We start from the raw sequence: 13,658 nt of genomic DNA, 5'->3' as shown, positions 1-13,658 counted from the left end.
ATTATAAAAAAATTAAATTTTATATAATTATTTAATTATAACCGAATCAATCGATTCAATTTATGACTCACTAGTTAAACCAGTAATCCAGTAGTCCGAATTGATTAACAGTTAGTTCGATTATGATAACTAAGCTCGCCCCGATCGAAGCAGAACAGGGCAGGTCGGCTCGAATTGGCATCCCTAATTATAGCTACTGCTAAATCTTACATGACAACTTGTTTAAAATATAGTGTCTTAGTGACAACAATATTCGAGTTTGAAATGTCAAAGAAGTAAAATAAAAAAGTCCATAAACTACCCGTTAAAAGCACTTAAGGTCAAGACAAAACAATTTTTCATAAATTAATTATTATTAGAAAGTATCCGATTCAGTAAACTAATTATTATTAAAATAAAAAGAAAAGCACATAAGAAATTAAAACAAAGAGATAGATAAACTTGTACACTTCCACTTCCTGAGAAAAGAAAAAAACAACTTGGCCCCAAAATGGAAAGAAATTACCACCGCCAAAAAGCATACAAATGGTATTCACTTTGAATATTGATAAGATTCAAGCTAATGCACCAATCGTAGTTCCAGCAATAAATCCACCTGACCATGCATTCTGCATTGAAAAATATAAGAAAGAAAAGAAAAAGGAATAAGCATGAAGCTTTTGTTTAAATCATATGCATAAAATACTAATCTACTTAAATTACACAGACAACAATTATTTATGGCGTCTAATCAAATTGATTCTTTTGGGTGATGATACAAAAAAGTAAATTTACCACGTTGAGCACGAAAAACTCTCAACCATTTATGATTTCTCTCATCCAACAAGGTGCTTACAAGTAAGCAAAAGATTAGTTACCGTGCAAGACAATAGATATCCAAATGGTGGACCAAAGTTACCAATATAGAAATATATGATTTATGTGTAAATTATTTTTGTACTAACAACACATAGAAACCAAATATTTAATCTAATTTTAAAAATTATATCATTTAATAAATATATACTTATCAACATTGTATATATCGATTTGCCTCTTATATTTTTTTCCCTATAAAATGAGGCCATAAGTTGTCATCTGATTGCTAACAAAGCAACCATGCATTGACCAATTAGGTAGAACACTTCACATGTCCCATATACCTGAGATTATAATTATCAACACAATCAAAGACTTAAAATAATAATGGGAGGAGTACCCCGAAAAAAAAACAAGGAGAATGAATGAAGCAACTTTCCCAATCAACCAAAAGTACCACGATGGTTGAAGAGCTTTCTCTTTTTTTAAAAAAAATATTATAGAGTATATGCTTGGAATAATCTAAGAAGAAGAATCATAGAGCTTGTGCTGTGTTACATAAACACGTCAAATGTAGGGCAACACGAAAGCACAAGTAAAATATATTCAAAAACGGATTGAAGCTTAAGTGAACCTTCATACAAGAATATACCACAAATTACAGAAATGTTCTCTGAGGCAAGAAAATCAAAACTAGAGATGGGTTATTTGTACTTATTTAATCTCATACACGGAGTCAACATATACCACTCTACTATTGGATAGGCTCCAAGTAAATGGAGAAATGTATATCAACTAGGTGCACGAATTAAAATAAGTACAGAACATTTCGTTGACAGCGATTTTGGAAGTTAGGATAATATTTTAGTCAAATGTATTTACCTGGAAATTGAAACCACCAGTTACACCATCAACATTCAGTATCTGCAAAGCATATACATTTAGATTACCAATAGTTATTCTCCACAAGTTCAAATTGTTTTTAAATTTACATAAATAAATAAAAGAGCTACCTCTCCGGCAAAGAAAAGACGTGGGCAAATCTTGCTTTCCATTGTGTTAAGTGAAATCTTTCAAAACACAAAAGTTAAAGGATCATTATATTTCTAACCAATGAAAGGGTAGTAGTGAAGAGGATAAAGAGTGAGAGAAGAAGAGAACCTCCGATAAGGGAACACCACCAGCCGTAACAAATTCATCTTTGAATTGACCCTTCATTAGAGGGGGAAAAAACCATGTTATATAAAGGAAACATGATATTATTAACAGTAAATTTAATAGACAGTGATCAGGGAATCTTACCTTGCCATTAACTTCATATATGCATTCCTTTAACAGAGAACTAATGGACATTAATGAAACATTTGAAATAGAAGCCCACAATATATCCCCACTTATGCCCTGCATATGAATAACTGTTATAAATTTTGTGAAGAATTTTCCATTTCTTAAGCTTGAAAAATTAAAACTAACAAGTGAGGACTTGAGGATAACAGTAAAACCTGCCGTTGGAGCACATAGCTCCAAAATCTTTTTGTTATGCCAAACTCAGGAGGACATGAATTGAGCAACTTTTGCTTCTGCAAAGGCACAAGCAAAAAAAATTTTATTGAATCACTCCATGTTTTTATGCTTCTCAATGCATGAAGTTGAATAAAAAAATCTAGCAAGAGAAATGGATTGAAAAAATATTACCCAACCTAGCAAGAGAAATAATATAAATAACCTTCAGCATCCAACTAAATACCATAACATGCATGTAGCTTTGTAGAATGTAGAAGTAAGGACTAGATCCACTATTTACCGCAAATTTATGCTTGTGATTAGAAAGAATGGACTTCAAACTTCCAACATGCACATCAGGGACAAAATCCACAATAAGTCTCCCTGGAATCAAATGATACCAATATCTCTGTAAATGGATAAATGGAAATGTATTTTATTCCTAAACACTTTAGAATTGACTACAACTCATGGGAAATGAATAGATTCAGAAAAATTACGTATTATGCGATCGTGAGATATTACACAATATGATTTGTAAATGAATTGTATTTGTAAATTATTATCATTCCAAGCTCTCAGTTCCATAGAATAATTCACTTCAATTCTATCATATTCTAAGGATTCCAACTTCAGTAAATGGCACAACTTTCCTTCACCTTTGTAACCCTCACTGAAAAGGTATCGAGCACCCCAAGCAGATAATCGGAGAATAACTGGCCCACTGAGTCCCCAATGTGTAACTAACATTGGGCCAACCTAAAATGTTTCAAAATATTATACATATCTGTTCTTAACTATATGATCAGTGATAATGATAAAATTAAAGCATACCTGTGTAAGCTGTGGTATATTCCTTTGGACACACTCCAATTTTAACCTCACTTTAACTTTAGGGAATGTAACCTGACAATGAACTAAGAAAATAAATAAAAGAGAAGAGAAATGTTCAGAAAAGAAGCAAAGTTATTGAGAAACACTTCTATAGTCACTGGTATAGACAATGAGTTTGGATCCTCAATGATGACCAAGGACGAAAAGAATCACTAGTCTAATGTAAGAGTACCGTAATGACTCATCTTCGTTATTAAACCAGTTTATTAAAATTGAATACACGCAGTGCGAAAATTAGGGCAAAATCCTGAGTAGGGATAGCATTAAACGAGGACTGTGTAATAGGAGCTACAGAAGGAACAAGTCTCCTCTTGCCTCTTGTTTTGCCATCCACTTTTCATTAAAAAGGAGCTATCAGAGAAAAATCATTCATAATTCGGTAGACACAGCTTTGTTCACTAGACATCCTGATCGTAATCTAACCACAAGTACAATATTCAACAAATATTATAGATCATATCAAATTTTTGTGTCACAATTTGTAAACTTGGCTACCTCTCATTATCATGTGGTGTGAGTAGTTTTGTGAAGTCATAGAAAAGGGGAAAATAGCTCAGAAGTGATGCAACGAAAAAATGGCAAGCATGCTTCAAATGAAAGTTGCTTTGACCAATAAAAAGCTTGAAAGTTTCTTTAGAATCAGAATGCTTCATATATTAGTACTTTACCCCAGACAACTCCTTCAAACGTAAATCTTCTATTTTAAATGTAAATAAGCTTGGCACTGGATCTACAATTGAATGACCAAGTTGAGATGCAAGAGTATAACCCTGTGACAGACAGAACTTGATTAAGAAAAGCTGATCTTGTTGATGAGTCTTAAAAAAATTATAAAAAAGGTTATCCGCCCCAACCTGTTGACTACTACCAGTAGCAATCAATAGGTAATCAGCTTTAACATGTTCTGCATGATCAGCTGGTTGCTGCTGAATCTCAAGAAGGAATTTGCCACTGTTTGTAACAGATGCTGTTTTTACAATTTTTCTTGTCTGCAGATAAACTGATTGAGAATACACAGTTCAGCATTAACAAATTGAACAGATCTAATTTAATTCAAATTCATATAAGTATTGATACAACAGACGTGATCAAGGAATATGCAATTTAAAATTGATGAATTGAACGAATCCCGTGATATATATGTGTATATACAAATATAGATGCAAACTTAATATGTAGCTGACAGACCATAAACTTAACAGTTAATGTCAATTTTACAATAATGCTACGGCTTTGAGAAAACTGAACCTTTGGCTAATATATATCTTATAGAACCAAAAAAACTAGAAACAGAAAAAGCCTCCAGTTCATTAAACATAAAAAACCTGATTCACCAGCTACAAAATTGTTTTACCTAGTGACCAGGATTTAACTTCAGATAAATTATATTTACGCTGTAACAGTGAGGACAGAATTTATTACCACATAAAAAGCAAGTTACAGAATGCTCAATTTCAGCACTTAGCATACAAATGAGGTTTCACTAACCAGAATCTGCATGATGCAAAAAACCAATAGGATTCCTTTCTATGTCAACATACCTCCCCTTTGTTTCACTTCAGACATAAGACAATCAACTATTGAAGAAGAGCTATTGCTGACCGGAAACACCCTACCATCGTCCTCAGTCTACAAGCATTAGTCAGAAATCAGAGACAACCATTTGAATCAGAAACAAGCAGCAAGCAGGGTTTTCAAAGCACAACCTTCAGTTCCACCCCATGAGAGGTAAACCAAGCCATGGTATCCACTGGGCTATGCAAATTAAAGAAAGATCCTCTCAGTTCCTTGTGACCCCTCGGATAGTTTTCTGCCAAAATCTACAAACTAATCATCATCCGAAACATCAAATTACCCTAATAAAGCAACTCAATGCAAGTAGGGGACAATAAAAACAAATATCCTAGACTTAATTTCACAAATAAAGTGGAGTCAAGTTGAATTTCACTATACCTTTTCCTAAGGTGAGTGTTATTTGCCCTAAAATCTACACCGATGAAAGTGACAGCACTGAACATTATTACCCCTCAAAGGAGTTAGATAACACATAACATAACTAAATCACCTCCTGTTAATTAATTTTATTACAAAAAAAAAAAAAAAAAAGAGAAAGAGCGGAAAATAGAAACACAATGCTAATTGCTAGAACGGAATGTTAGTATGTTACCATATTGTCAGCACAATGGCCATTTGTGACATTGCATCTGCCTCCTCCAGAAATTTTAACCTACCAACAACAACAAAGAAGAAGAATGAGAAAAAAGAAGGAAAAAAATGGAGAATTGAGTAGGTTAATAGGATAATCGAAAAGAGAGAGAGAGACCTTGGAGAGAGGGTATCCCTTATCAAAAATGAGAACAGTGAGGTGCGGTGCGAGAGTCTTGGCATGAATGGCTGCATAGACACCAGCAGCTCCGGCGCCAACAACCACCAGCACCTCATGCTTAGAAGAAATAACGGTGTTGCTGGTTTTCCTTTGAGAAGCTGAGAAGAAGCAGTTAGCGGTTACGAAGCTATGCGGCTGACACAATAACAACGCTGCAGCTGCACCTGCCATCGCTTCTTTTTCGTAGGGATATTGGATTTTAAATTGTAATTGATATTGATATTCTATTATTATTATTATTATTATTATTATTATTATTATTAGGAATGGTAGACAAGCAAGTTGTTTTTTTAAGTCCAACAAAATCAAATTTAGCTAAGCATTTCTTGCCTATTTTGTTTTTGTTCTCGTATTTTCTTTTTCTTTTTCCTCTTCTATTTTCGTTATCATCATTGTCCTTATTATTACCATCTTTTCCTCTTTTTATTTTTTCTTCTCCTTCTATTTTTTTCCGTTTCTTTTTACTTGTTTAAAAAAAATTAAGTAATACTTTTAAAAAATTTAAAAATAATTTTATATTTAAATATCTCATATATTTTTTCATCTAATAATTATATTTAAATATAATAATATAAAAATAATTTTTATTTATTATTATATTAAAATATTTTTAAATTAAAAAATCTTTTAAAAATATATAAATTATAATTTTTAAAACTTTTTTTTTAATATTTTATTTTTAGAAGTAAAATTTTGTTAAACATAGTAAAAAATAAAAAATATTTTTTTAATTTAATGATACATAACCAATTTTTTTGTTTAATTTTTTTTTTCTTTTTCCTCCTCTTTTATTATTACAATTATTATTATCTTCTTTTTCTTACTTCAATATCACATAATTAATTTAACAAATAACAATCATTTTTAGTTAATAACACAAAAATTTGTTAAAAATAACACAAAAAATTTTAATAAATGACAAAAAAATCTTAAAAAATCACAAATCTAAAATTTTAATTCACTCAACTAACCAAATACATTTAAATATATTTTGAAATTAAAAAATAAATTAATTTATTATAAATGATATAAAAATAGCTACAACTCTTATATAAGAGTTTAATACAATTTAATTAATTTAACGATAAGAAAAATACATGATTTAATTAAAAATGACACATAATTTTTTTGTAAATGACACGAGAAGTTTTTAAAAGACTACAAGTTAAAAATTTTTTGATAACTTATAATTAGTTGACAAAAATACTTAAATATAGGTGTTTGGCTTGTTAATTATTAGATTAAAGTTAAAACAGAATTTCAGTTTCATATTAAACTCCCAAATTGAAGGAACACTCAATTTGGGTCTTTTCATAGTCACAGTTAACGAAAAAAAATACGTTTTTGGACATCTAAATATTTATTCAAAAGACAAAACGTTCTCTTACAATTTTAAATTACATAATTGATCTTCAGCCATTTAATTTTCTAATCAAATTAGTCCTGCTAACATGGTAGATATAGAATTTACGTAAAATTGGTTCGATCAAAATTGTAGTATTAATGATGTTAAATATGACAAGATAAATGGTCCAGTAGAATTAATAGAAGTCGAACTTTTGATGATGAAGACGAGATAGTTGAAAGTTAAAGAGAATTAGAGAGTGAAAGGTGCTTTAGAAAAGAGAGCATGAATCAGAAATCTAAAAAAATTATATTGAAAATGTGAATTAAGTTTAAATTCAATAATAACCTAACATATTTTATATAAGAGAAATTAAATCACAAGACCTACGCAAGACTCTAACAAACTCTCTGAAATTAATCACTAACTAATTATAGCTGGATCAATAAACTTATACATGCATAAGACTTTAACAAACTAAACCAGAAATACTCTAACAAATTTACACGTTGATCAAGTTATTGCTTCATCTTGATACGTAGTTCTTTCAATTAGTTCAGTATCACACTTGTCCTCATTACGCCCCTCAAATTTAGGAGAATTTTAGAAATTACCTTGAGTTTGGACTTAAATTTTTCAAAGGGATTAGCTGTTAACGACTTAGTAAATATGTCAGCCACTTGATCAACAGCACTTATATAAACCACCTTTAGTTGATTTTAGTTAACTCTATTTCTAACAAAGTGTAAATCGATCTCAAAATGCTTGGTGCGACTGTGTAATATTGGGTTTGCTGCAAGAAGAACAGCGTTGATATTGTCACAGTAGAGAACTGAAATGTCTGATGATGATATGTGAAGTTCCTTGAGAAAGTTTTGAATCCAAATTAACTTAGTATCCGCAGCAGCTAGCCCCCTATACTCAACTTCAGTACTGGACCGGCTGACCGAAGCCTGTTTCTTACTCGACCAAGCTATCAAATTGGAACCCATGTAAACACAATAACCACAAGTTGATCGTCTATCATCAAGATCGGATGCCCAATCAGAATTTGAAAAGGCAAACAAGCGAAAATCAGTGCTAGAATGAAAAATTAACTCTTGATGAATTGACTGCTACAGAATATCTTCAAAGAATCCGCAAGATAGTTGATGCACTCGCTGGTATCGGACATCTTCTTTCATTAGATGAGCATATCGCTGCTATTACTGATGGCATCAATGAAGAATATGCCATGTATATATTATCAATCATGACAAGATCTGGTGTCTGGCACATGAGGATATGTATGAAAGGTTTAGAAAATCTCAACTTGGCCTTCTTGTGCGTGCAAGCTAATTTTACATATCCTACTCAAATTGGAAGAGAAAATTTTCATGAAACTTCACAGCCAAGAAGAGGTCGCGGATCAAGATTCTTCAGAGGTAGACAAAATTTAAATCAAGACTCGTGCCCTCAATGCCAAGTTTGTAGCAAACATGGTCACATTGCTCTTTCATGTTTTCACATATTTGATCAAGCATTTCAAGCCAATTTAGTCCCTTTGCCACCTCTCAATCTTCATCATCAACCCTGCCACCATCTTCTACCTTCCATAATCCTCGAGCTTACCTTGTCTCTCTAGCATCTCTCTCAGATTCTGCTTGGTTCTCTGACACTGGTGCAAGTCATCATGTAACAGCCGATTCATCAAATTTATTGACAATCTTGAAATATAAAAGTCTTGATCAAATCTTCTTGAGTAATGGTTCAGGTACCAAGATTTCTAATGTTGATTCATCTTTTCTTATTTTTTGAGATAATCATGATACATTTATTTTAAATAACCTATTGCATGCTCCTGATATAGCCCAAAATCTTGTTAGTATCCAAAAATTTGCAGCTGATAATGATATTTATTTTAAGTTTCATGTTAATGTGTGCTATGTGAAATCTCAGGGAACTCACAAAATTCTGCTCAAGGGAGCTCCTAGGCATGGCGTTTATGAATTTGAAAATGTAGTTGTTACAAAAAATAATCAATCAGCTCCTATTTCAGCTTCTAATTTTTCTAAAGCTTTTGTTGCTAAATGTAATGAGTATTCCTTATGGCATAAAAGGCTTGGACATTCAGTCCCAAAAACTGTAATATCTGTGATAAAACACTGTAATCTGTTTCCACCTACTTTGAATTCAATAAAGACACCACTTTGTGATTCTTGTTATATGGCTAAGATGCATTTACTTTCTTTTTAATTAGATTCATATAATTATACTACTCCGTTAGAGATGGTTTACTCCGTTAATTTTGCCTTTTCAATTAGATTTTCTAATTCTCTTTATGATATTGTAGCATGAATCAGAAACGTAGAAGAATTGTATTGAAAATATGAATTAAGTTTAAGTTTAATAATAACTTGATATGCCTTATATAAGAGAGATTAAACCACAATACCCACGCAAGACTCTAATAATAAACTTTCCAAAACTAATCACTAACTAATTACAGTCGGACGTCGATCAACAAATTTATACATGCACAAAACTCTAACAAACTAAATCTGAGACACTCTAACAAACTTATACGTTGATCAATTTATTGTTTCATCTTGACACGTAGTTCTTTCAATTAGTTCAGTATCACATTTGTCCTCATTAAAAATAATAGTGATAGTTGGTATAGAACTTTGTAAATAAAATATCGTACATATTATAAACAAAACCATCACAAATTAATTTTTAATATTTGATAAACTTTTTAATGAAATGTTCGTATTGTCCTCTCAAAATTATAACGAAGAATTATATTGTCCCTTTTTTTTTTGTTAAGATAAAAAAGAAATTGGGTGTTAACTCTTCAATAAGATTATTATTATTTATGGAATCGTAAATTTACTTCTCTATTCTTAATAAACTAGATATTTTCTTAACGCTTATAAATTGTAACAATAATTAGTTACAATAGTGACAAAGAATTCCTAGCTAGTTTATTAAGTATTACATTTAAAAAAAATAAAATCAATTTAATTGTATTATTACACCCGAAATTGTTGAGTCCTTCAGCAACATTGAAGTTTTGGTATGCTTCTGTGTAGTTTGAACCCATGCTTGATAATTGTTGCCTTTGACTTGTAGTTTTGATTCAACAAATATGCACAGAAACAAAACCTTGGAACATCCAACTGCAAACACACCTCTAATCTCTTATGTCCTTATTCAGCTGATGTGTGATTTTAGTAATGAAGATAAATTACTGTTAGTACTAAATCAAAATTTGTGGTGAATGTATAAATATTACGAAATTCGGTAAGAAAAAGTATACGGAATCAACTTTTATTTAATTAGTCAATATTAGTTAACTTTATTTTATATTTAGGGTTAATAATTATGATTTAGAGTCTAAAATTTAAGATAAATAAAATTATTTTTAAAAGTTGGCTGATGTTAATTAAAAAAAAAAAGTTGATTTCAGTAACGATGCTAGTAAGAACAAGTCTAATGACATACGCAGAAGTAAGAAAATAATTTGAAAATTAGAATTATGGAGCATCAGCATTTAGGAGACAAAAATATTGTTATTAGCAGAAGGTCAAATTCTTAATGTTTTGACTTTTTCTATTTTATTTGTATGCATAGAATGAAAAATGTAAGTTTACAAACACTAACAGACCATTAACTATATACACTAATGTACAAAGGAAAAAAGGAATCTTCAATAGTAATAACTAATAACCAATTCATCGAGACTTAAATTGTCATTATGTCAATAGAAAAAGGGAATTATTTATTTATTTATTAATTATTAGAGAAAAATAGCCTAATTACCTTGGAATGTGGAAGGAACCACCACAACATGCATGGCATTTTTGATGGGAGGTAGATGCAAACGAAGGGGATAGAGTTTAGAATTCAATGGATTACGACAACACACAAGAATATCATCAAGCCCTGTTTGCTGCTTCATATGCTCCTTCAATTCCTCCACACTTTTTCCATAGAAGATGAAAGATTCCTCTTTACTTCCCTCCCTCACTTCACCCTTTTCATTGCCAATACCATAATATATAGTCCTTCCCTCTTTCGGAGATAGAACACTATCATAATTATTATTAAGCTACATATACAAAACAAGCTAGTTAATATAAGTTCATGTGTTTGTTATTCATGCACATAGAAAATAAAAGGCATTTTTTGAAATTTTGTTTGATAAAGTATACTTTTTGTTTTTAATATTTGTAATTTTTTTTAAAAAATAACTCTAATATTTAATTTCATTCAATTTTATTTCTAACGTTTTTTATTTGTTCAATTTTAATATTTTAGATGAATTTAACGTTCAGGAGGCAATTTTGACATAAATAAAAAATATTAAGAATAAAATTGAATGGAATTAAACATTAGAGATTTTTTGAAAAAAATCACAAATATTAAAAAAATATATACTTTATCCCTTTTTTTTTTCCAAAACTTGACTATCCTATTGTAAATGTTATATACTTTTTAAGGTATATTTATATAGCATTGATTGTGGCAAGCAATATCAACTAAATGTTGTGAATAGATATATAATTATTCATTTAGTTTTTTCTATTAATTTAAATTTTTAAGACAAATAATTTTATGTTGATAAAAAACCTGCATTTTTAAATAAGATTTTGGATGTTCAATAGAAAAAATAGGTTGGAATTAGCTAGTAAAATGCAACTCGTCATATATTATTATGAAGCTTAATCTAAAGAAAAAATTAAAAAAGAAAGAAAAAGCATACACAAAATGTACTTATCTATATTAAAGGATGAAAAATCTTTATGTTCAATACTATATGTTGTAATTATTATTCAAATACTTTTATGGCACACAGTTTTCCAATTCCCTCTATGCAATGATTGATGATTAATTTTAATATTAATAACGAAACAACAAGAAACTAAATTATGGTGATGCATACTTTCTTGTTCTATTGCAAAGGTTATTATTAATTAATCTTAATTCAAGGGACAAACCTCTACTTTTGGAGACCAAATCTCAATTTTGCTATTATGGTCACTCCCTGGAGAAGTAGTGGCGGAACTAATCTCCGTTGGCGTTAGGTTTGGAGAATAATTTGGAGTAGTCATAGGGGAAAGTCTACTAGGTTTAAATCTAGGGTTTTCATGGCCTTGCATTTGAAGCTCAACTATCTCCACATCCCATAGAACCCAATTCGCGGTTGCGGTTCTATGTGGAACATCATGAGTAATGGTGTTTCTCCACGGCGGCAACCCTCCGTTGCCCCGTAGAAACCGGCCGTAACGCGTCCGGAGCCTTACCTGAACCCCCTCTCTAATGGGTTCCCACTCTATAGAGGAATCCAACCTGTTTGGTAATGTTTGAAACACTTTCTTGGCAGTGCTCTTCAAAAGGAATGGCACGTTTGATGCTGTCAAGTATTTCCCATAACAACTCTTCAACCTAGAGGCATAAAATTTGCAATAATCTTTAGAGAAATAATCATATCTTATTCATTATAGAAGTTATATCAATAATAGGTTTATGTAGTGTTTCAAATTGTAGTATACAATTAGGTTGATGTGAAGTTAATATTTGATGATAACTTTTAGTCAAACATATCAAAATTTTTAACTTTCTATGAACATAATTACAGGTGAATTTTTTACCAAGTTTCAATAACAACATAAGGATAAAACTCAAATTAAAGAGAGAGAAAATACGAATTTTCATTATATTTATCGGCGAATATAACGTATCGTTTTACCTTATTTTATTACAATTCAATAGTATTAGGAAAGTTGCAATAATTCCCACCATTGCAACTACCATAACAACAATTTAAAACCTGAGGTTTATATTTATTATAAATTGTTCATAAACATTTTCCAAATGAATAATCTAAAACACACACCTTATGGCGTCACCAGTTTCGGCAATCTCCACGGTCCATAAAGCATTCTTGTAGGTGCCATTGCGATCTTGGTAAACAGTTTCTTCATCATCATCTGCTAACATAAATTTGTCATGGTAGCTCTTTAGCCGAATAACATTGGCCTTTTTAAAGAACTCCATGCTTTCGTTATCTTGGATCAATTGGAATAATGATGATGATCACCAAAAATTGATGTCTCTCTATATATAATGCTGCAAAGAATTAGATGTAATAGAAGGGGGAAGAAAATGAGAGAACAAAATAGAACAAAGAAAAAAAGTGTTTGTATTTATGACATGTTAGCTAACTTCCAATCAGAACATATATTAATAAAAATAATAATAATATAATTATGAATGGACTATTCTAAAATGGATCAAAAAGTTTGTTACAAGAAGAATGTCACCTGTAGCATAGCTAGAATTTGTTGTTTGTTATGTCATAGAAAATAGATAATCAAAATCATGTGGAATTGGACAAACGGTTTCAGTTATGGGTTTTGTGGTTGTTAAATATAGGTCTTCTTTTTGGCAAAGGGTTAACCCTTTTCTGCATATTAAGGGCTATGCTATTATTGAAAAGTGGTTGTATACTTTTAGGTTCTGATGACTTATTCATCCTTAACTTATAATATTATAGATAAAAGAAACTCAAAATTTAATATATTCAATTTAGAATTTTTTTGGATCATTAAAATGGGTTAAATAAGTCCGTTTATCTGACTTAAATAAATGAATTTATGTTTTTAAAATCAGACTCGTAAAAATAAGACGCTAAACGAGTTCAATATAACTATATGACTAACTCGCAAATAAATCGAGTTGAATGGG

At 30.6% G+C, this 13,658-nt stretch overlaps 2 protein-coding genes across 4 annotated transcripts; both read right to left on the bottom strand.

Moving 5' to 3' along the window:
* Positions 1-334: 334 nt before the first annotated feature.
* Positions 335-5,798, bottom strand: LOC112784499 (uncharacterized). 2 transcript variants are annotated; one of them, XM_025827731.3, is made up of 16 exons: positions 5,519-5,798; positions 5,363-5,422; positions 5,149-5,182; positions 4,902-5,005; positions 4,737-4,824; positions 4,050-4,195; positions 3,864-3,965; positions 3,136-3,207; positions 2,961-3,060; positions 2,603-2,685; positions 2,301-2,378; positions 2,101-2,199; positions 1,960-2,010; positions 1,812-1,868; positions 1,681-1,722; positions 335-608 (listed from the first exon to the last, which is right to left on the bottom strand). In XM_025827731.3, exons 1-16 carry the CDS (start codon positions 5,750-5,752, stop codon positions 555-557), a joined length of 1,404 nt encoding a protein of 467 aa, XP_025683516.1. In that variant the 5' UTR covers positions 5,753-5,798; the 3' UTR covers positions 335-554. The 2 variants fall into 2 exon arrangements, with proteins under 2 accessions (XP_025683516.1, XP_025683517.1); XM_025827732.3 differs by lacking the exon at positions 5,149-5,182 and having other exon boundaries at positions 4,902-5,015.
* A 3,998-nt stretch (positions 5,799-9,796) lies between these two features.
* Positions 9,797-13,091, bottom strand: LOC112784109 (uncharacterized). Of its 2 annotated transcripts, none has more exons than XM_072229849.1 (4): positions 12,808-13,091; positions 11,909-12,356; positions 10,731-11,019; positions 9,797-10,087 (listed from the first exon to the last, which is right to left on the bottom strand). In XM_072229849.1, exons 1-4 carry the CDS (start codon positions 12,966-12,968, stop codon positions 9,924-9,926), a joined length of 1,062 nt encoding a protein of 353 aa, XP_072085950.1. In that variant the 5' UTR covers positions 12,969-13,091; the 3' UTR covers positions 9,797-9,923. The 2 variants fall into 2 exon arrangements, with proteins under 2 accessions (XP_072085950.1, XP_025683013.1); XM_025827228.3 differs by having other exon boundaries at positions 9,944-10,125; positions 12,808-13,084.
* Positions 13,092-13,658: the final 567 nt, after the last annotated feature.

The sequence above is a fragment of the Arachis hypogaea genome, chromosome 20 (genome assembly GCF_003086295.3).
Source record: "Arachis hypogaea cultivar Tifrunner chromosome 20, arahy.Tifrunner.gnm2.J5K5, whole genome shotgun sequence".
NCBI classification, from domain to species: domain Eukaryota; kingdom Viridiplantae; phylum Streptophyta; class Magnoliopsida; order Fabales; family Fabaceae; genus Arachis; species Arachis hypogaea.
Note: the sequence above shows the minus strand (reverse complement) of the source record. Positions and strands in the feature narration are given on the sequence as shown.